Genomic DNA, 21132 nt, shown 5'->3' with positions numbered 1-21132 from the left:
TGGAGTATTGTGAGCAGTTTGGCCCCTTAAGATAGGATGAGCTGACATTTGAGAAGGTTCAGAAGTGTTCTCTGAGAATGAATCTGGGAATGAACGGGTTGTCATATGAGCAGTGATTGATGGCTCTGGGCCTGTACTCACTGGAATATAGAAGAATGAGGGGGAATCTCATTCAAACCCACAAATGTTGAATGGCCTAGATAGAGTGGATGTGAAGAGGTTGTTTCCTTTGGTGCCGTCTAGGACCAGAAGGTACATCCTCAAGATAGAGGAATGTCCACCTAGAGCAGAGATGAGGAGGAATTTCTTTAGCCAGAGGGTGGTGAATCTGTGGAATTCATTGTTATAGGCGGCTGTGGAGGCCAAGTCTCTGGGTACATTTAAGGCAGAGGTTTATAAGTTCTTGATTAGTCAGGGCAAGAAAGGTTATGGAAAGAAGGCAGAATAATGGGGTTGAGGGGGAAATGAATCAGCCATGATGATTAAATTGATTGAATTTATTTAACTCTTACATTTGTCCCACAACGTGAGGGAGTAAAAGTCTTTGCATTATGACTCCGTTGCAATGTACAGACATGCGAATTTATAAGTCTAATGGCTTGTAGAAAGTTGTCCTGAAGCCTGTTGGTCCTGGCTTTAATGCTGCGGTACTGTTTGCCGGACTGAAGCAGCTGGAACAGTTTATGGTTGGGGTGACTGGTGTCCCCGATGATCTTCCAGGCCTTCTTTACACACCAGCCGCTGTAAATGCCCTCAATGGAGGGAAGCTCACATCCACAGATGCGATGGGCAGTCCGTACCACTCTCTGCAGTGCCCAGCGATCATGGTTGGTGCAGTTCCCAAACCATGCTGTGATACAGCCAGTCAGGATGCTCTCAATGATGACTCTGTAGAAGGACTTGAGGATGTGGGGGCCCATGCTGAATTTCTTCAGTTGCCTGAGGTGGAAGAGATGCTTTTTTTTGCCACTGGCCAGTGTGTACAGTCCAGGTGAGATCATCAGTGATGTGTATACGGAGGGACTTTAAACTACTCAGCATCTCAGCTGCAGTCCCATTGCAAGCCTCTCTCCATTCCTCCTGTAATCCATGATCAACCATTTTGTTTTTTGGACATTGAGGGAGAGGTTGTTATCTTGGCACCACTGTGTCAGGTGGAGCTGACTCTATGGGCAGGATGGCCTAATTCTGCTCCTATGTCTTATTGTCTTATGGTCTCATCTACTCAACCTTTCCCTACATCTCAGTTCCTTAAGTCCTGGCACCATCTTTGTAAATTTTCTCAGCAAGCTTTCAATCTTATTGAAGTCTTCCCTGTAGGTAGGTGACCAAAGCTTCACATGGTACTCCAAATTAGGCTTCACCAATGTCTTCTGCGATTTCTGTACTCAGTGCTTTGATTTATGAAGCCAATGAGACAACAGCTCACTTTGTGACCCTATCTGCCTGTGATGCCACTTTTAAGGAACTATAGATGTGTATTCTGAGATCCATCAGTGCCCTACTGTGCACTATGTAAGTCCTACCCGGTTTGTCCACTCAAAATGCAACAGAACAGACCTGTCTGCATTAAATTCCATCTGAGATTTTTCATCCCATTTCTCCAGCAGGTTCAGATCCTGCTACAAGCTTTGATAGTCTTCCTCGCTGTCCATTATGGCCCCTAACTTGGTGTCATCCCCAAATTTGCTGCTTCAGTTTACCACATTATCATCCAGATCTTTGATATGGATGAAAAATAACAACGTACCCAGCACCAATCCCTGTGGCACTCCACTAGTTACAGGCTTCCAGTCAGAAAGGCAACCATGTACTACCACTTTCTGGCTTCTTCCGCGAAGTCGATGTTTAATCCAATTTACTTCCTCATATTGAATGCCAAGCGTTTGAAACTTCTTGACCATCCTATGCAAGACTTGTCAAGGGCCTTGCTAACTTCCACCTACGCAACATCCACTACCATGAATTAAGCAACCTTCCTGTTAACTTCTTTGAAAAGCTCGGATTGGTTAGACATGACTTACCATGCTCAAAACCATGTTGACAATCCATAATAAGTCCCTGACTATCCAAATATTTATATATCTGGTCCCTTAGGATATACTTTCCAATAATTTACCCACCACTGAAGTCAGGCTCATCAGCCTATAATTTCCTGGCTTATTCTTAAATAAACCTTCATTAAACAAAGAACAACATTGGCTATCCTCCAATCCTCCGGTACCTCACCTGTTGCTAAGGATGATTTAATTATCTCTGCCAGGCTCCCTGCAATTCCCGCACTTGCCCTCCGTAGGGTCCGAGGGAGCACCTTGTCAAGTCCTGGGTATTTCTCCATCCTAATTTGCCTCAAGACAGCAAACAGCTCCTCTGTAATTTGTTTATGCTCCATGACCTCACTGTTGCTTTGCCTCAATTCTATAAACTCCGTGACCATCTTGTGAGTAAATACAGATGCAAGAAATCCATTTAAGATTTCCCCCACTTCTTTTGGCTCATGATCTTCCAGAGGATCAATTTTGTCCATTGCTATTCTTTTGGTCTTCATATATCTGTAGAAGTCCTTGGCATTTTCCTTCAGCTTTGCCTGCTAGAGCAAGTGCATGCCTTCTTTTAATCCTCCAGATTTCCTTCTTAAGTGTTCTCTTGCACTTCTGATATTCCTCAAGTGCCTCATTTGCTCCTTCCTACCTATATCTGTTATGCATCTCCTTTTATTTTCTTACTCAGAGCCTTAATATCTCTTGAAAACTAAGGTTCCCTATACCTGTTATCCTTACCTTTTATTCTGACAGGAACATACAAACTCTGTACTCTCAAAATTTCACTTCTGAAGGCCTCCCACTTACCAAATACATGTTTGCTAAAAAGGCAACCTACCCCAATCCACATTTGCCAGATCCTTTCTGATACCATCAAAATTGACATTTCTCCAATTTAGAGCCACAACCCAAGGACCAGATCAATCCTTCTCCATAATTATTTTGAAATTTCTGACAATATGATCACAAGATGCAATGTGTTTCCCTCCTCAAATTCTGTCACCTGCCCTAGTGTTGCACTCTCTCTATTTGGGTCCTCTGTGAAACCGCTAAACACATTTAACACACTCTCTTCATCCAGTCCTTTCACAGTTTAGGAGTCCCAATCAGTACAGTGAATAGAAAGTTAAAATCACCTATTTTCACAACTTTATGTTTCTTTCCACCTTCTGCCATCTCTCTACAATTTTGTTCCTCTAAATCCCACAGACTGTTTGGTGGTCATCCCTTTCTTATTCCTCAGTTTCACCCATCTAGGCTCAGCAGATGAGCTCTCCATTCTGTTCTGTTTGAGCACTGCTGTAACATTTTCCCAGACTTGTAATGCCACCACTTCTTTTTTAATCCCTCGCGCTCTATCACATCTAAAGCAAAGACACTTTGGAACATTGAACTGCCAGACCTGCCCCTCTTGCAATCACTTATGGCCTCAACACCATAATTCCATATACTGACCCATGGCCTAAGCTCATGTTGTTATGTTTGCCTCAATGTGATTTAAAAATTCCCATTTCAGGTAACTCAGAAAGGAAATGGACCTGTGGATTATACACAAGTTTACAAAAGACAGCCAATTATCCTCAATTCCATGGGACCAACAGTTGACTCAAATAACCCTGCAAGAAAATAGTGATGGATCATTTTAATTGAAAACATGATAGCTTTTTTTGTATAATGTTTCCAGCATTTGATAAATCTGTGACAGCTGGCTGACAATACAATAAAACTGGTTCTTTAGATAGCAAATTTGCCGTATGATATGTTGGCAGTAATTTATTTACATTACAGGTACGGTATCTGCAAGACCATAATGTGATGTTGACTGCAGCAGAGGCTATAAACAATCTAACCAGACTGTTCAGCCATACAGATTAAATGCTCTGATAAATTTGTGTTAATTTACAGTGTATGTGATTGTGCTAGTTTAGGAATGACTTAAAATAGAGCGGGTAATTTCTTCAGCGAACAAGGTTTGGAACAGCCAGGAAGCATACAAAATAGGAAGCAAAATGTTATTTTTGTGCCTTTGAACTCACTTTGTTGACTCAGCTGTCAGGAGTTTTTTGGGAGAGTATATCAGTAAAAACCAAAGCCATTAAATTGAATGTCAGAAAAGCAAAGTTTGTGCAGATGCAGCAAAGACTTCAGAAGGTAAACTGGAAGAAGCTGGTTGATGTTGAGTCGGATGAGGAACAATGGTGTCAATTTAAAGAGGTGATATGCGCAGTGCAGGAAATGTTCATACCCAAGGTCGGGAGAAGCAATTAAAAACAATAGATCAACTACATGGATGAATAAAGGTATAAATAAAAATTATTGAAAAAAAGACAGCAAAATATCGGATACAGAAAATATAGCAACAATGTTAACCATGGAGCATATGAAAAGAGGGAAATTCAGATTGCCAAAAGGCAGCTTGAGCAGGATATTGCTGAAAATGCTAAGTTTGACCCCAAGAGATTTTTTCAATATTTTAGTAGTAAAAGTAAAGCCAAGGAGGAAATTAAGAGTATTAGGAATAATAGTGGGATGTTAAATTATGCAGAGGAGGACATAGTGGATAATTCTAACTCATATTTTGCTGAAGAATTCTCCTGTGAAGATGTTAGCAATATGCCAGTAAGTGTAAAGAAAAATAAAGTTGTTTTAAGTGACCTAGAGAGCTTAGAAAGTGAGGTCCTGCTTCAGCTGAAAAGGCTGAAAGTTCATAAATCTCCAGGGCCGGACAACTTATATCCAAGTGTACTTAAAGAGGTCAGTGATTGTATATACAAACTCCTAACATTTATTTTTCAAAAGTCAGTGATGACTGGTGAAGGGTGACTGCACTGACCCTGGTAACTATACACCAGTAAGCTTAACGTGTATCATCGGTAAGATAGTGGAAACAATAATAAAGAATGAGATAGAAAAGCTACTGATAAGAACAGGCATGTTAGCTGAAAGCCACCATGGGTTCAGAAAGGGGAAATCATGTTTTACCAATATGCTGGAGTTCTATGTAGAGGTAACAAAAATTTATGATAACAATAGAGCAGTTGATAAGGCTGCTTTCAGAAGGCTTTTGACAAGGTACCCCACAAGAGATTAATAATCAAATTACAGGAGGTAGGGATTCAAGGTAATGTGTGCGAATGAGTGTAGAATTAGCTCATAAACAGAAAACAATGAGTTACAATTTTCACACCTGGAATTTGTTAAAAGTGGAGTTCTGTAGGAATCAGTTTTGGGGTCGCTGCTGTTTCTAGTTTATAATAATGATTTGGATACGCACATAACAAATAAACTAGTAACATTTGCTGGTGACACAAAATTAGGGGGACAAGCTGATAACATTCAGGCATCAGAATCAGTACAGTTAGATCTAAACAAAATCCAGATATGGGCAGCTAAGTGACAGTTGAAACTTAATGTAAGTAAATGTAAAATATTGCATATAGGAAGTAGAAATATTAGATATAAATATATAGTGGGGGTCTTGAGTTAGAAAAGAGCACTGTATGAGAAAGATGTGGGCGTCCTGGTAGATTCACCACTATCAACAACTAAACAATGCACAGAAGCAATTAGGAAAGCTAATAGAATGTTGGGCTGTATAATGCACTCAGTGGAGTTCAAGTCTAGCCACTTTTTTAAGCTGTATAATGAGCTTGTGAAGCCACACTTTGAGTATTGAGTACAATTTTGGTCTCCATATTCTGTGAGGGATGCGAAGATACTGGAGAGAGTTCAGAGAAGGGTGACTAGACTCGTTCCAGGTCTGCAAGGTAAGAACTACAAAGAAAGATAGAAAGAATTAAATCCTTTTTACCCTAAAGAGAGAGGAGACCATGATAGAAGTGTTCAAGATCATATGGGTTTAAGTAAGATGGATGCCAACTGCTACTTTAAAATTAATTTATCAACAAGGACAATAGGCCCATAGGTGGAGACCGGTTAAAGAGAAATTTTAGACTAACATCAGGAAGCATTTCTTTACACAGAGAGTTGTGGACACATGGAACAAACTACCTAATTGTGTAGTTGAGAGCAGTACCTTAGAGACTTTCTAATGTTCTAAAGTTTTATTAAATGAGGCTAGAGGATCAGAATTAACTCAAGAAAATAAAGTCACCATTGGAACTTAATTTATTCACTTGCAGTATAACAAATTAATCTAGATTCAAATAGCCACTTCGACATATCTGTCGAAATTAGAGGTTTTCTGGAGTACTTAGTTCATTTGACCATTAAACAAGAAGGTGGTTTCATTTACAGAAGATAAGACAAAGAATAAATTCCTATTTTTCTCTACTTATTTCATAGCAAAAGTTCCTTCCTTAGTTTCTTGGAATGTAGATCACGTACTGATGAGGGCTTGAAGCATTTTTATGTTTATTCTAGAAATTTCCACAAAATTACAGATTCTGTTCTTTCTAACAAAATAAATGTCCAGTAGCTCTTTGATCCAGCGTGGGAGGTTGGTCATGGAGCATATCAACTCCACTCTGAGGAGTGACTTGCATCTGCTCCAACTTGTCTACCATCACAAGTTCCATTTCTTTGGCACTTCACTCAGCTCTGGACTATCTGGACAATGAAGATGAGTACATCAAGATGCTCTTTATTGACTACAGCTCAGCATTCAACATGATCACCACCTCAAAACTAATCACTAAGCTCCAAGACCTGAGCGACAATACCTCCTTGAAAAACTGCATTTTTTGTGCATGGGTTGGGGTGGGGGGGGGGGGTTTGATATTCTTGTTGCCGTTTGCACAGTTTGTTTTTTTGTGCAAGGAGGGGTTGATATTTTTTTTGAATGGCTTCCATAGTTTCTTTTGTTTTATGGCTGTCTGGAGAAAGACTACATATTTACTTTGATAATAAATGTACCTTGAAGCTTGAACTGGATCCTTGATTTTCTCACTTGAGAACCCCAGTTAGTTCAGATTGGTAACAACATCTCCTCCACAATCACCATCAGCACAACTGCACCAAAAGGATGTGTGCTTAGCCCCGTCCTCTACTCACTTTATACTTATGACTGTGAGGTTCCAATGCATGAATGGTGATAAATGTTCTTGAACCTGATGGTGTGGGACCTAAGCTTCCTTTACCTCCTGGCCAATAGTAGTAGTGAGCAGAGAACACGGACTGGATGGTGGTAGTCTTAGATGACAGATTTGCTTTCTTGTGGCAGCTCTCCTTGTAGATATGCTCAGTTAAGTTTGCTGACAACACCACTCCTGTTAGCTGAATCAAAGGTAGTGTCAAGGCAGCATATACAGTAGAAAGGAGTTTTTTAAATCTCATGATGTGACAACCACAACCTTTAGCAAAACCAAAGACTGATTATTGACTACAGGAGGAAGAAACTGGAGCTGCACGAGTCAGTCTTCATCAGGAGATCAGAGGTTGAGAAAGTCAGTAACTTTAAATTCCTTGGTGTTATCATATCCGAGGATCTGTCCTGGGACCAACATGTCCGTGATGTCACAAAGAGGGCATGGCAGTGCCTCTACTTTCTTAGAAGTTAGCGCAGATTTGTCATGTCATATAATACTTTGAGTAACTTCTGTAAATGCACAGTGGAGAGTAACCTGACTGATTTCATTATGGCCTGGTATGGAAATACCAATGCCTAAGACCAGAAATGTCTACAAAAGGCGGAGAATATAGCCTAGTCCATCACAGACAGAACTCTCCCAACCACTGAGCATATCTACAAGGAGAGCTGCCACAAGAAAGCAAATCTGTCATCTAAGACTACCACCATCCAGTCCATGTTCTCTGCTCACTACTACAGGAGGTAGTAGTAGGCAGTAAGCAGGAGGTAAAGGAAACTTAGGTCCCACACCATCAGGTTCAAGAACAGTTATCACCATTCATGCATCAGGCTCTTGAATCAACATTGATAACCACACATTACTCAACTCTGAACTGATTCTTCAAATTATGGATGTATTTTCAAGGAATCGACAACTCATATTCTCAGTATTATATATTTATTTATTTGCACAGTTTGTCTTCTTTTGCACATTGGTTATTTGTCAGTCTTTGTGTGTCGTTTTTCCATTGATTCTACTGTACGTATTTCTGTTTTCCTCTGAATGCCTGCAAGAAAATAAATCTCATCGTAGTATATGGTGACAAATACTTATTTTGATAATAAATTTATTTTGAACTTCAAAATGAATTTTTCAATAAATTGATGTTTCTGCTGTCTGTTCAGCTGCATGACAGTGCCATACTGTCTGCCGGGTGAGATAGAGCACTAATGGGATCAGTAGGGACGCTTGATGGAATTTGTTGTTTTTCCAGTGTTTCAGTGAACACAGATATTGATTATATGTTAAGAGTAACCTTCTACAGTCTACTTACATTTTCTGTGTGAACTAAGTAAAGCATTAGTCGAGGATGTAACCAGGAAGTTAGACGGGGGAGATCCAGTGGATGTAGTGTACCTCGTTTTCCAGAAGGCATTTGATAAGGTCCCACATAGAAGATTGATGGGTAAATTCAAAGCTCAGGGCATCGGGGGGAAGGCATTGACATGGATAGAAAACTGGTTGGCAGATAGAAAGCAAAGGGTAGCGGTGAATGGGTGTTTCTCGGATAGGTTGGGTGAGTGGGCAGATACTTGGCAGATGGCGTTTAATGTGAATAAGTGTGAGGTTATCCACTTTGGGAGTAAGAACAGGAAGGCAGATTATAATCTGAATGGTGTAGAGTTGGGTAAGGGAGAAATACAAAGAGATCTCGGAGTCCTTGTTCATCAGTCACTGAAGGTGAATGAGCAAGTGCAGCAGGCAGTGAAGAAGGCTAATGGAATGTTGGCCTTTATTACAAAGGGAATTGAGTACAAGAGCAAGGAAATCCTCTTGCATTTGTACAGAGCCCTGGTGAGACCACACCTGGAGTATTGTGTGCAGTTTTGGTCTCCAAGGTTAAGGAAGGACATCCTGGTTGTAGAGGAAGTGCAGCGTAGATTCACGAGGTTAATTCCTGGGATGTCTGGACTGTCTTACGCAGAGAGGTTAGAGAGACTGGGCTTGTACACGCTGGAATTAAGGAGATTGAGAGGGGATCTGATTGAAACATATAAGATTATTAAGGGATTGGACAAGATAGAGGCAGGAAATATGTTCCAGATGCTGGGAGAGTCCAGTACTAGAGGGCATGGTTTGAGAATAAGGAGTAGGTCATTTAGGACAGAGTTAAGGAAAAACTTCTTCTCCCAGAGAGTTGTGGGGGTCTGGAATGTACTGCCTCGGAAGGTAGTGGAGGCCAATTCTCTGGATGCTTTCAAGAAGGAGCTAGATAGGTATCTTATGGATAGGGGAATCAAGGGATATGGGGACAAGGAAGGAACCGGGTATTGATAGTAATTGATCAGCCATGATCTCAAAATGGCGGTGCAGGCTCAAAGGGCCAAATGGTCACCTATTGTCTATTGTCTATTTAATTTGATCACTTCACCAAAGATGCATTGAAACTTCTTTGTGCAAAATCATTTCATTTGGCTCTGTTCTCCTTGTCAAATAGATAAATTGGAGAAAAGAGACATAGAGAAAGAACAGGGGTTGGAACTAGTTATATAGCATTGAGTTGCTACGACTTTCCAAACTTGTGGGCCTGAAAATAGACAAGTCCCCTGGTCCTGATGGAATGCATCCCAGGGTACTGATAGAAATGGCAAGAGTTATAGTAGAGGCTTTGGTGATAATTTACCAAAATTCTCTGGACTCTGGGCAGGTCCTGGTGGATAGGAAGACAGTGAATGTCACATTGCTGTTTAAAAAAGGATGTTGGCAAAAGGCAGGTAACTATAGACCAGTTGGTTTAACATCTGTAGTTGGGAAAATGCTTGAAGCTATCATTAAAGAAGAACTAGCGAGACATCTGGAAAGAAATGGATCCACCAGGTAGATGCAACATGGATTCAGCAAAGGCAGATCCTGTTTGACAAACTTACTGCAGTTCTTTGAGGACATAATGAGCGCAGTGAATAGAGTGGAAAAGATGGGCGTTATGTACTTGGATTTCCAGAAGGCATTCAATACGGTGATACATCAAAGACTTATCCATAAGTTAAGGATGCATAGAGTTGGGGGTGATTTATTAGCATGGATAGAGGATTGGTTTACTAATAGAAAGGAGAGAGTTGGGATATATGGGTGTTACTCTGGTTGGCAATCAGTGGTGTGTGGTGTGCCGCAGGGGTCGGTGCTGGGCTCGCAACTGTTCATGATATACATTAATGATCTGGAAGAGGGGACCGAGAGTAGTGTGTCTAAGTTTGCTGATGATACCAAATTGAGTGGAAAAGCAAAATTGTGTAGAACAAATAGAGAAACTGCGCAGAGATATAGATAGGTTAAGTGAGTGGGCAAGGGTCGGGCAATGGGAGTACAATCTTGGTAAATGCGAGGTCATCCACTTTGGAAGGAAAAATGGAAGATCTGATTATTATTTAACTGGTAAAAATTTTTAGCATGCTGCTGTGCAGAGGGACCTGGGAGTGCTTGATGGGCCGGATGGCCTACTCCTGCTCCTATTTCTTATGTTCTTATGACTTGTGCATTGCAGGTAGGAAAAATTATGACGATGATACAAGGAAGCTACAAGGGGAAATAACCAGGTTAACTGAGAGGGTAAAGGTCTGATAAATAGAGAGTAATGTGGGGAAATATACAGTGGCATGCAGAAGTTTGGACACCCCGGTCAAGATTTCTGTTACTGTGAATAACTAAGCGAGTAAAAGATGACCTGATTTCCAAGAGGCATAAAGTTAAAGATGACACATTTCTTTAATATTTTAAGCAAGATTACTTTTATATTTCCACCTTTTACAGTTTCAAAATAACAAAAAAGGAAAAGGACCCGAAGCAATAGTTTGGGCACCCTGCATGGTCAGCACTTAGTAACACCCCCTTTGGCAAGTATCTCAGCTTGTAAATGCTTTCTGTAGCCAGCTAAGAGTCTTTCAATTCTTGTTTAGGGGTTTTTCGCCCATTCTTCTTTGCAAAAGGCTTCTAGTTCTGTGAGATTTTTGGGCCGTCTTGCATGCACTGCTATTTTGAGCTCCATCTGCATATTTTCTTTGATGTTTAGGTTGGGGGACTATGAGGGCCATAGCAAAACCTTCAGCTTGCACCTCTTGAGGTAGTCCATTATGGATTCTGAGGTGTGTTTAGGATCATTAACCTGTTGTAGAAGCCATCCTCTTTTCAACTTCAGCTTTTTTATAGATGGTGTGATGTTTGCTTCCAGAATTTGCTGGTATTTAATTGAATTTGATAGATAGATAGATAGATAGATAGATAGATAGATAGATAGATAGATAGATAGATACTTTATTCATTCCCATGGGGAAATTCAACATTTTTTCCAATGTCCCATACACTTGTAGCAAAACTAATTACATACAATACTTAACTCAGTAAAAATATGATATGCATCTAAATCACTCTCTCAAAAAGCATTAATAATATCTTTTAAAAAGTTATACTCTGTTATACTCTCCAGTACTTTGCCCAAGACAGAGCCCGCCTTCCTTACCAGCTTATTAAGACGTGAGGCGTCCCTCTTCTTAATGCTGCCTCCCCAACACGCCACCACAAAGAAGAGGGCGCTCTCCACAACTGACCTATAGAACATCTTCAGCATCTCACTACAGACATTGAATGACGCCAACCTTCTAAGGAAGTACAGTCGACTCTGTGCCTTCCTGCACAAGGCATCTGTGTTGGCAGTCCAGTCTAGCTTCTCGTCTAACTGTACTCCCAGATACTTGTAGGTCTTAACCTGCTCCACACATTCTCCATTAATGATCACTGGCTCCATATGAGGCCTAGATCTCCTAAAGTCCACCACCATCTCCTTGGTCTTGGTGATATTGAGACACAGGTAGTTTGAGTTGCACCATATCACAAAGTCCTGTATCAGTTTCCTATACTCCTCCTCCTGTCCATTCCTGACACACCCCACTATGGCCGTGTCGTCAGCGAACTTCTGCACATGGCAGGACTCCGAGTTATATTGGAAGTTTGATGTGTACAGGGTGAACAGGACCGGAGAGAGCACGGTTCCCTGCGGCGCTCCTGTGCTGCTGACCACCGTGTCAGACCTACAGTCTCCCAACCGCACATACTGAGGTCTATCTGTCAAGTAGTCCACTATCCAATCCACCATGTGAGAGTCTACTCCCATCTCTGTTAGTTTGTGCCTTAAGATCTTGGGCTGGATGGTGTTAAAGGCACTAGAGAAGTCCAGGAATGTAATCCTCACAGCGCCACTGACCCCATCCAGGTGAGAGAGGGATTTGTGCAGCAAATACGTGATAGCATCCTCCACTCCCACCTTCTCCTTATACGCAAACTGAAGAGGATCCCGGGCGTGCCTGGTTTGTGGCCTCAGATTCTGTATTATCAGCCGCTCCATGGTCTTCATCACGTGCGATGTCAAGGCAACAGGTCTGAAGTCATTCAACTCCTTTGGTTGTGGTTTCTTCGGTACCGGGACAATACAGGATGTTTTCCACTGTCTGGGTACTCTTCTCTGCTCCAGGCTCATGTTGAAGATGCGCTGTAGTGGTTCTCCCAGCTCAGTCGCACAGGCCCTCAGTAATTGTGGGGAAACTCCATCTGGTCCCGCTGCCTTGCTGGTACAGATCTTCCTCAGTTGACCTTCCACCTGTGCAGCCGTAATCCTGGGCGTGGGCAAGGTCTCCTGTGAGTGGCTATTTTCCTGTGAGGGAAGTAAGCCTGGTGTGGAGTTCTGTGGTGAGGATGAGATTGTGCTGTCGAACCTATTGAAGAAGTTGTTCAGCTGGTTCGCTTTCTCCACATCTCCACTTATCTTTGCCCCCCGCTTTGCACCGCATCCGGTGATGATCTTCATCCCATCCCACACCTCCTTCATGCTTTTTTTCTGCAGCTTTTGTTCTAGCTTCCTCCTATACTGCTCCTTTGCCCCCCTTATCTGTACTCTGAGTTCCTTCTGAACTCTTTTAAGCTCCAACCGATCACCATCTTTAAAGGCCCTCTTCTTCTGGTTTAGGAGGCCTTTGATGTGACTAGTGATCCAGGGCTTATTATTGGGATAGCAGCGAACAGTTCTAACAGGAACAACGGCATCCACACAAAAGTTAATATAGTCTCAGACCTTAATTAGCTTGTTAGGGCTATGGCTTGTTCACAGTCATTGTTAGGAAAGGCCAGGTGATGAAAATTTCAAAGCTTTATAAATACCCTGACTCCTCAAACCTTGTCCCAAAAATCAGCTGCCATGGGCTCCTCTAAGCAGCTTCATTCTTCCCTCTACCAGTGAAATAAATGTTCCCTGTGCCACTGGCTGCAACACAAAGCCCAAAACATGAAGGTCATATTTGTGCAGGTGTGGCTGCACAGTAGAACAGTGCACCACCACTGCAGAGTCTTCTAAATCTTCCTGAAGGTCTTTTGCAATCAAACAGGGATTTGATTTGCCTTTCTAGCAATCCTATGAGCAGTTTTCTCAGAAAGTTTTCTTTGTCTTCCACACTTCAACTTGACCTCCACCATTCCTGTTAACTGCCATTTCTTAATTACATTACGAACTGAGAAAACGCTTCACTATCTTCTTATAGCCTTCTCCTGCTTTGTGGGCATCATTTATTTTAATTTTCAGAGTGCTAGGCAGCTGCTTAGAGGAGCCCATGGCTGCTGATTGTTGGGGCAAGGTTTGAGGAGTCAGGGTATTTATAAAGCTTTGAAATTTGCATCACCTGGCCTTTCCTATTGATGACTGTGAACAAGCCATAGCCCTAACAAGCTAATTAAGGTCTGAGACCTTGGTAAAAGTTATCTGAGAGCTCAAATCTCTTGGAGTGCCCAAACTTTTGCATGGTGCTCCTTTCCTTTTTTTCACTCTAAAATTGTACAAAAGAAAAGTAATACACTAATCTTGCTTAAAATGTTGAAAAGAATGTTTCATCTTTAACTTTATGACTTTTGGAGATCAGTTCATCTTCTACTCACTTAATTAGTCACAGTAACAGAAATTTTGACCAGGGCTGCCCAAACTTGTGCATGCCACTGTATGTAAAAGTGTCCAGTTTGTTTGGAAAATTTAAAAATAAGCATTTCATATCCAATTGGTGAAAGTTTGCAGAGCTCTGAGATTTAGAGGGATCTAGGTTTAAAGTGCCTGATCCACTAATGGCTCATATGCAGGTGTAGCCTGTAACTTGAAAAGTTAATATATTTATATTTCCGCTTGTGAAGGAATCTAGAACACTAAGGTCATAGTTCAAAAATTAGTTTCTGCACATTTATGGCTGAGGTCAAGTGAAATATATTTTATTTCAGAATTCATGAATCTTTGGAACTTTCTTCCTTCGAGGCTGGTACAAGAAGCCTTCAAATGTTTTATTTAAGTAAAAGGAAGATAATTCTAGATAAAGCAAGGGCGTGAAAGGTTACCATGAATAGAAATCAGAATAAGGAGTTGAAATTATGATTAGCTATAATCCTACTAAATGTCAGAGAAGATTCAAGGGGCCAAGTTACTTATTTCTGCTCTTAAATCATATGCGTGTTTTTAACCATGCATTATTCTATAGCTGTGATGATATCACACACTAATTACTCCCTGTCTCTTGTTGTTTAACCACAGCATAGAAATTAAATTCTCTTTTTAAAGCAAGAGTTCATTGTTGGCATGGTAATGAATCTTGCATAGATAGTAAAACACAAATGGCTGGAGTAAAGTTTAGCAGCTTCCATTAGATTAGAGCTGAGGTTCTCAACCTGAGATTCACAGTCCCTTTGCTTAAAATGGCATTGGCCTATGGCATATAAAAGGCTGGGAATCCCTAGACTAGAAGAAAGGAATTGTTAATGTTTTGGGTCAAAACTTGCAGCAGTTCATTTTTGCTTTATGTTTTAGTATCTGAAGTCTTGTGTCTTATTGGATAATATAAAAGCAAATTGCATGATTGAGCCTCTTTCAAGCAACACAGACAAAGAGCTGGAGTAACTCAGCAGGCCAGGCAGCATCTATGGTAAAGAGCACAGTCGATGCTTCAGGCTGAGACCCTTCAGCAGGACAGAAGGATCCTTCCCCGTCCTGCTGAAGGATCTTGCCCTGAAACATTGACTGTACTCTTTTGCATAGCTGCTGCCTGGCCTGCTGAGTCCCTCCAGCATTTTGTGTGTGTTACTTGGATTTCGAGCATCTGCAGATTTTCTCTTGTTTGTGAGCCTCTTTCAAAGATTGTTTCAGTAATTTAAAAATATTCATCCAGTTCTAGGGCTGTGAGCTTCACTGGCAGGCCCAGCATTCATTGCCCAAGTCTAAAGGATGATAGCAGAAGTGAGAGCTACCGGGGAAGTCTGAGCTGACTGGTGGAACGGTTTCAACATTAGGAAGGGTTTCAATAAGGTGAATGGTGTCCGGTTTCTGTCAAGTCCAAAGTGAAGCAACATCACTGAAAGATAGCTAATGAAGATTTTATAAAGAATTTCTTTCATGGAGAGCACAAAAATCTGATGTTTACTGCTAAGCTGAGTGTTTGAAAACACAAGCATTGATGAACTCTGTGGTGAACTACATATACCTGTCTGGACATGCCCCTCTGCTGACTGCTCCTGTGGCTCCTCCCTCAGACCCCTGTATAAAGGCGATTGGAGGCACTGCTCCTCCCTCAGTCTCCAGGATGTTGTGTGGTGGTCTCTTGCTGCTGATGGTGCTTCCTTCCAGCTAATAAAAGCCTATCTCTCACCTCACATCTCCGAGAGTTATTGATGGTGCATCAAACTCAAAAACAAAAGTGAAGCATCCACTTGATTGAAGGGAATGGAGAATGAGGCCCTGTACAGAGCGTTAGTGTTGCAGCAGCCTTCTGTAGAGTCGAGCAAACATGCACCAGTTGGGGAAGATGGCCTGTTTCTATGCAATCTTTCTGATTCTATTCACATACATTTTATGTATGATTGATGATGTTTTAGTGGCTGAGCTTTGATTGGCAGCTCACTCATTTTTCACCATCTTTGAAAAAATGCCCGGAGCGCAACTTACAATCTGCAGTGAATAGGGTAAAGTAAGGCAGTGAAATATGCTTTCATTAGCTTGGTTTAATAAAGCAAGTTAATAAAGTTTAATAAAGTTAAATAAAGTTAATAAAGTTAATAAAGTTAATAAAGTTAATAAAGTTTAATAAAGTTTAATAAAGCAAGTTAATAAAGTTTAATAAAGTTAAATAAAGTTAATAAAGTTAATAAAGTTAATAAAGTTTAATAAAGTTTAATAAAGCAAGTTAACTCTAACATTGCTTATTTTTTAAATTCATTTTTCCAGTTTGGGCATTACTGACAAGGCTAACTTTTATTGCACCTCCCTAATTGCCCTTGAGAAGATAGTGATGAGCTGCCCTAAAAAGAACACAGAGCAAGGCCTTCAGCCCATCATACCTGTGCAGACAATGACACCACTCTAAACTAATGCTACCTAACCATATGTGAACTATATCACTTTGTTTCCAGCCTGTTGGTATGCCTGTCTAAACACCTTTTTTAATGTTGCTTATTGTATCTGCTTCTACCATCTTCTCCAGCAGTACCATCCAGGCACCTCCTATTCCTTGTGAAAAAAAATATTGCCTCATGAATCTTCTTTAAACTTCCTTTTTCACCTATGGCCTCTAGCACTTAGCATTTCTGTATTGGGAGGAAGAGCATGATATTTACTCTTTCTAAGCCTCTGATAATTTTGAATAATTCATTTGGAATACTCCAGAGAAAACAATCTAATTCATGCAATGTCCTCGTGAACCTCTTCTGCATTCTCTCCAGTGTCATGATAATTTTCCTATGGTATGGTGACCAGAACTGCACACAATTCTCCAAATGTGGCCCAATCAAAGTTTTATACAGCTGTAGAATTAATAAAACGTTCCCAGTTATTAAACACAGTGTCCTAACTGATGAAGGCACAAATGGTGTACGGGCTCTTCCTACCCTACCTATTTGTGTTGATTTCTTGAACTACAGAAGTTTCTCTAATGAAGAATCTCAAATGGTTCTGTAGAGTAGGGAGTTCCAGGATTTTGACCCTGTGATAACGAAGGATGAGTGATTTATTTCCAGGTTAGGAAGGTGTGAAAACTGAAGGGGATCTCTATCTAGTGAGTTGATCTGAGGTTTAAGCATGGTAATGCAACCAGATTTACCGTTACTTTCTTTTAGCCCTGATTCATTCCAATGAGGACTGCATTTCTTGAGAGCAAATTTTCTATCTGTGCACCCTGTTTTTTTCATAGAGAAAGATAATTGTTATCTTTGGAATTATTAGAAAATGTACACATAGCTCTTTTGCAGAGACCAAATTGGTGATGGCTTCCAATTATCAGTTTCTCCTGCAGAAAGCTTAAGATGGGAGGAGATTGCATATATAAAACAGCAGGCATTATCTGCAGATCTTTCTGTTTCTAGGTTTTGCATCTGAAATGCAGGAATCTCTAGTCCTGGGTCCATCCAGTGAAGCCATGGAGACCTCCTCAGGAGGAGGTGCAGTTGAGATTGTCACCCCTGGACCCAATCTGGAGGATAGTTCAGTGACCTTGGACTATGGATATTATCCAGATGACTCAGAACCTGTGGAGAAAGGTAAAATGTGAAATAGAGTTTGGGTTTTAAAATGGACTGTTCTAATGGAATGCAGTTTGAACCTGGACCTACACCAAACGACTTGATGCTCCCATTAGGTATTATGATTAAAATATTGAACAACTTAAGGTAAGCCAGAGGGTTGCCAGAAGACTGAGATCAGCACATGAAGAGATTTGGTAAATAACTTTGTTGACCTGTTGACAAATTATTTTACCCAGAATTCCAGTTCCCAGATTGATTGTTCATTAAATATTATTTCTGCTACTCACCATTTGGACTGAGTCTCTGCCTCACAGTCAATGCCCTCTCAGGTATGCTTAACAAACATCTTATTCTATCCTCTCATCAGAATCTTTCTCTGTGTGGTCTCAGGTTGAATTAAGCTGCAAATGTTCATCACCTCTTACATGGGCCTGAGTTTCTGACCTTATATTGCTTCAACAAAAACACGTCTTGTAATTGTTTTATTTGCTTGTTCACAGGATGTTAATATTGATATTTATTGCCCACCTCTAACTGCTCTGCAACTGAGGAGGTGGTTGAGTAACAGTTAAGAGTCACTTGACTCCAGCTCTGATTTTGCCTTGGTTTCTGTTGCTTTTATTTTCTCCAGAGGTGATGATTCCAATACTGGATGGTTTCAACTCTCCATTCACACCATTGTATCACTCCCACTGTTTCTACGCTATTCCTAACCAAATGCAACTCACTCTTTACCCAAATTGATCTATGTTGGCCACCAAGCACCAAATGCTCAAACATTAACATTTATTTCCCTATCTTTATTTGCCATTATAATCCTGCACATTAACCACCAAATGTATTGCCCAAGTTATACCTAAAGAATTCTAAATCTGGAATAATGTCAGGGTTGAGCCACCATTTGGTAATGTCTTTTTGGAATTTATTGCACACATTTCCAGTCTGATACTTTCTTGATCCAAAGTGCCCTTGGTCCTGTGCAGTAACAAGACCTTTGTGTGATGTAATACCTACATAGATTTAGACCGGGACAAATCATGTAAGATATGAAAATAAAAGCAAACTTTGACAGCTGGCTAAAGTATAATTCCAAGCTCAGCCAATTGCTAAACCTGCATAGGACAATGAGTACTGTATTTCTAAATGTTCTGAATGGGCTAAAAATTGAGATAATTGCTAACTTAGGGGAAAATTAAATCATTTAAAGATACTTTTAATTATGTGAAGATGTTAGTGGACAAAATTAATTCAAAAGAACATTGATTACTTTTATTTATCTTTGTCCTTTGGAAGTAAATTCACTGTCCAGCCCTATATAAGGCCATATGTAACGACAACAAATTGGTGGTAAATGGAGAGTGACCAGCAGGTGGCGATCTTCCAGCTAAAGTGAAGTTAGTTTGGTTAACAACTGTTGGTGTTCTCATTAAATTCCAGTCCATTAATCACTTGCTGAGAGCCTAATCTGCCTTCTGAATTGTACCTGATGGTTTCTACTTCTATGATCCTATCAGGGTGCTTTAGTATAGACCACAAGGCCATAAGACAAAGGAACAGAATTAGACCATTTGGCCCATCAAGTCTGCTCTGCTATTCCACCATGGCTGATTTATTATCCCTCTCAACCCCATTCTCTTGCCTTCTCCCCATAACCTTTGACATTGTGATTAATCAAGAACCTGTCAGCCTCTGCTTTAAATGTACCCAAAAACTTGGCCTGTATAGGTCTATGGCAATGGATCCCACAATTTCACCGTGCTCTGGCTAAAGAAATCTCTCCTCATCTCTTAATTTCAGTTTGGGTTAAAATATCCAGGTTACTAGATGTCCCTCTATTCTGAGGCTGTGCCTTCTGTTCCTGGACTCCCACTATAGGAAACATTTCCTTACATCTACTCTATCTAGGCCTTTCAATATTTGATAGGTTTCAATGAGATCTTCCCTCATTCTTCTAAATTCCAGTGTATACAGGCCAAAAGCTATCAAATGCTTCTTGAATGTCAACCCTTTCATTCCAAGGATCATTCTTATGAACTTCTTCTGGATTCTCTCCAATGCCAGTGCACCTTTTCTTAATTAAGGGCCAAAAACTGCCTACAACACTGCAAGTGCGGTCTGACCAATGCCTTATAAAGCCTCAGCATTACCTCCTTGCGTTTGTATTCTAGTCCTCCTGAAATGAAAGAAAACATTGCATTTGCTTTCCTCACCACTGACTAAACATGCAGGTTAAACTTCGGGGAATCCTGCACGAGGACCCCCAAGTTCCTCTGCGCTTCTGAGTTTTGAATTTTCTTGCCATTTCAAAAATAGCTCTCACTTTTATTCCTTCTACCAAGTGCATAACCATACACTTCCCTTCACTGTATTCCATCTGCCTCTTATTTGTCTATTTTCCCAATCTGTCTAAGTCCTTTTGCAGAAAGTCTGCTTCTACAATTCTACATGACCCTCCATCTATCTCTGTGTCATCGCACAAAATTGGCCACAAAGCCAACAATTCCATCATTCAGTTCATTGACATGTAACGTGAAAAGAAGTGATCCAAACACCAACCCCCGTGCAACACCACTATTCACTGGCAGAGAACCGGAAAAGGCCCCTTTTTATTCCCACACTGATTCCTGCCAGTCAGCCAATCTTCTATCCATGCTAGTATCTTTCCTGTAATACCATGGGCTCTTATCTTATTAAGCAGCATGTCAAAGGCCTTCTGATAATCCAAGTAAACAACATCCACTGACTCTCCTTTGCCTACCCTGCCTGTTGTATCCTCAATGAATTCTAACGGATTTGTCAGGCAAGGTTTCTCCTTAAGAAAATGATGCAGACTGGCCTATTTTGTCATGTGCCTTCAAGTAACCTGAAACATCAACCTTAGTAATACTCTCAAACATCTTTCCCATCACTGTCTCAGGCTAGCCGGTCTATAATTCTCTTCCTTCTGCCTCTCTCCCTTCTTAAAATGTGGAGTGACATTTGCAATTTTCCAGTCCTTTGGAACCATTCTAGAAGCCAGTGATTCCTGAAAGGTCCTTACTAATATCTCCACAATCTCTTCAAATAACTCTTTCAGAACTCTGGACTACAGTCCATCTAGTCCAGGAGACTTAATCTTCCTTCAGTTTTTCAGCTTCTCAAGCACTTTCTCATTGACAATAGCAATGACACTCACTTCTGCCTACTGACACATTGGCCATTTTCTGGAATAGTGTTTTGGTCTTCCAGAGTGAAGACGATTGAAATACTTACTCTGTTTTAGTTCCCGATTACTTCCTCTCCAGTGTCATTTTCCAGCAGTCCAATATCCACTCCCATCTCTCTTTTATTCTTTATATTGTGCAATCAATGAACTTGTCAATATCAGAAAAAAAACTTTTTGTATCATCTTATATATTATTAGTTAGCTTACCTTCATATTTCATGTTTACTCTCTTTACGACTTTTTTTGTTGTCATCTGTGGTTTTTTAAAAGC

The 21132-nt window shown here is 40.6% G+C and overlaps 1 protein-coding gene across 1 annotated transcript in view; it reads left to right on the top strand.

Annotated features, from left to right (window-relative positions):
• snorc (secondary ossification center associated regulator of chondrocyte maturation) overlaps positions 1–21132 on the top strand; it is a 64352-nt gene that overhangs the window by 23222 nt on the left and 19998 nt on the right. Inside the window, exon 2 of the mRNA XM_073040851.1 lies at positions 17498–17671. Coding sequence (XP_072896952.1) covers positions 17498–17671 — 174 coding nt within the window. The remainder of the gene's footprint in view (positions 1–17497; positions 17672–21132) is intronic.

The sequence above is a fragment of the Hemitrygon akajei genome, chromosome 3, assembly GCF_048418815.1.
Source record: "Hemitrygon akajei chromosome 3, sHemAka1.3, whole genome shotgun sequence".
Classification (NCBI taxonomy): domain Eukaryota; kingdom Metazoa; phylum Chordata; class Chondrichthyes; order Myliobatiformes; family Dasyatidae; genus Hemitrygon; species Hemitrygon akajei.
Note: the sequence above shows the minus strand (reverse complement) of the source record. Positions and strands in the feature narration are given on the sequence as shown.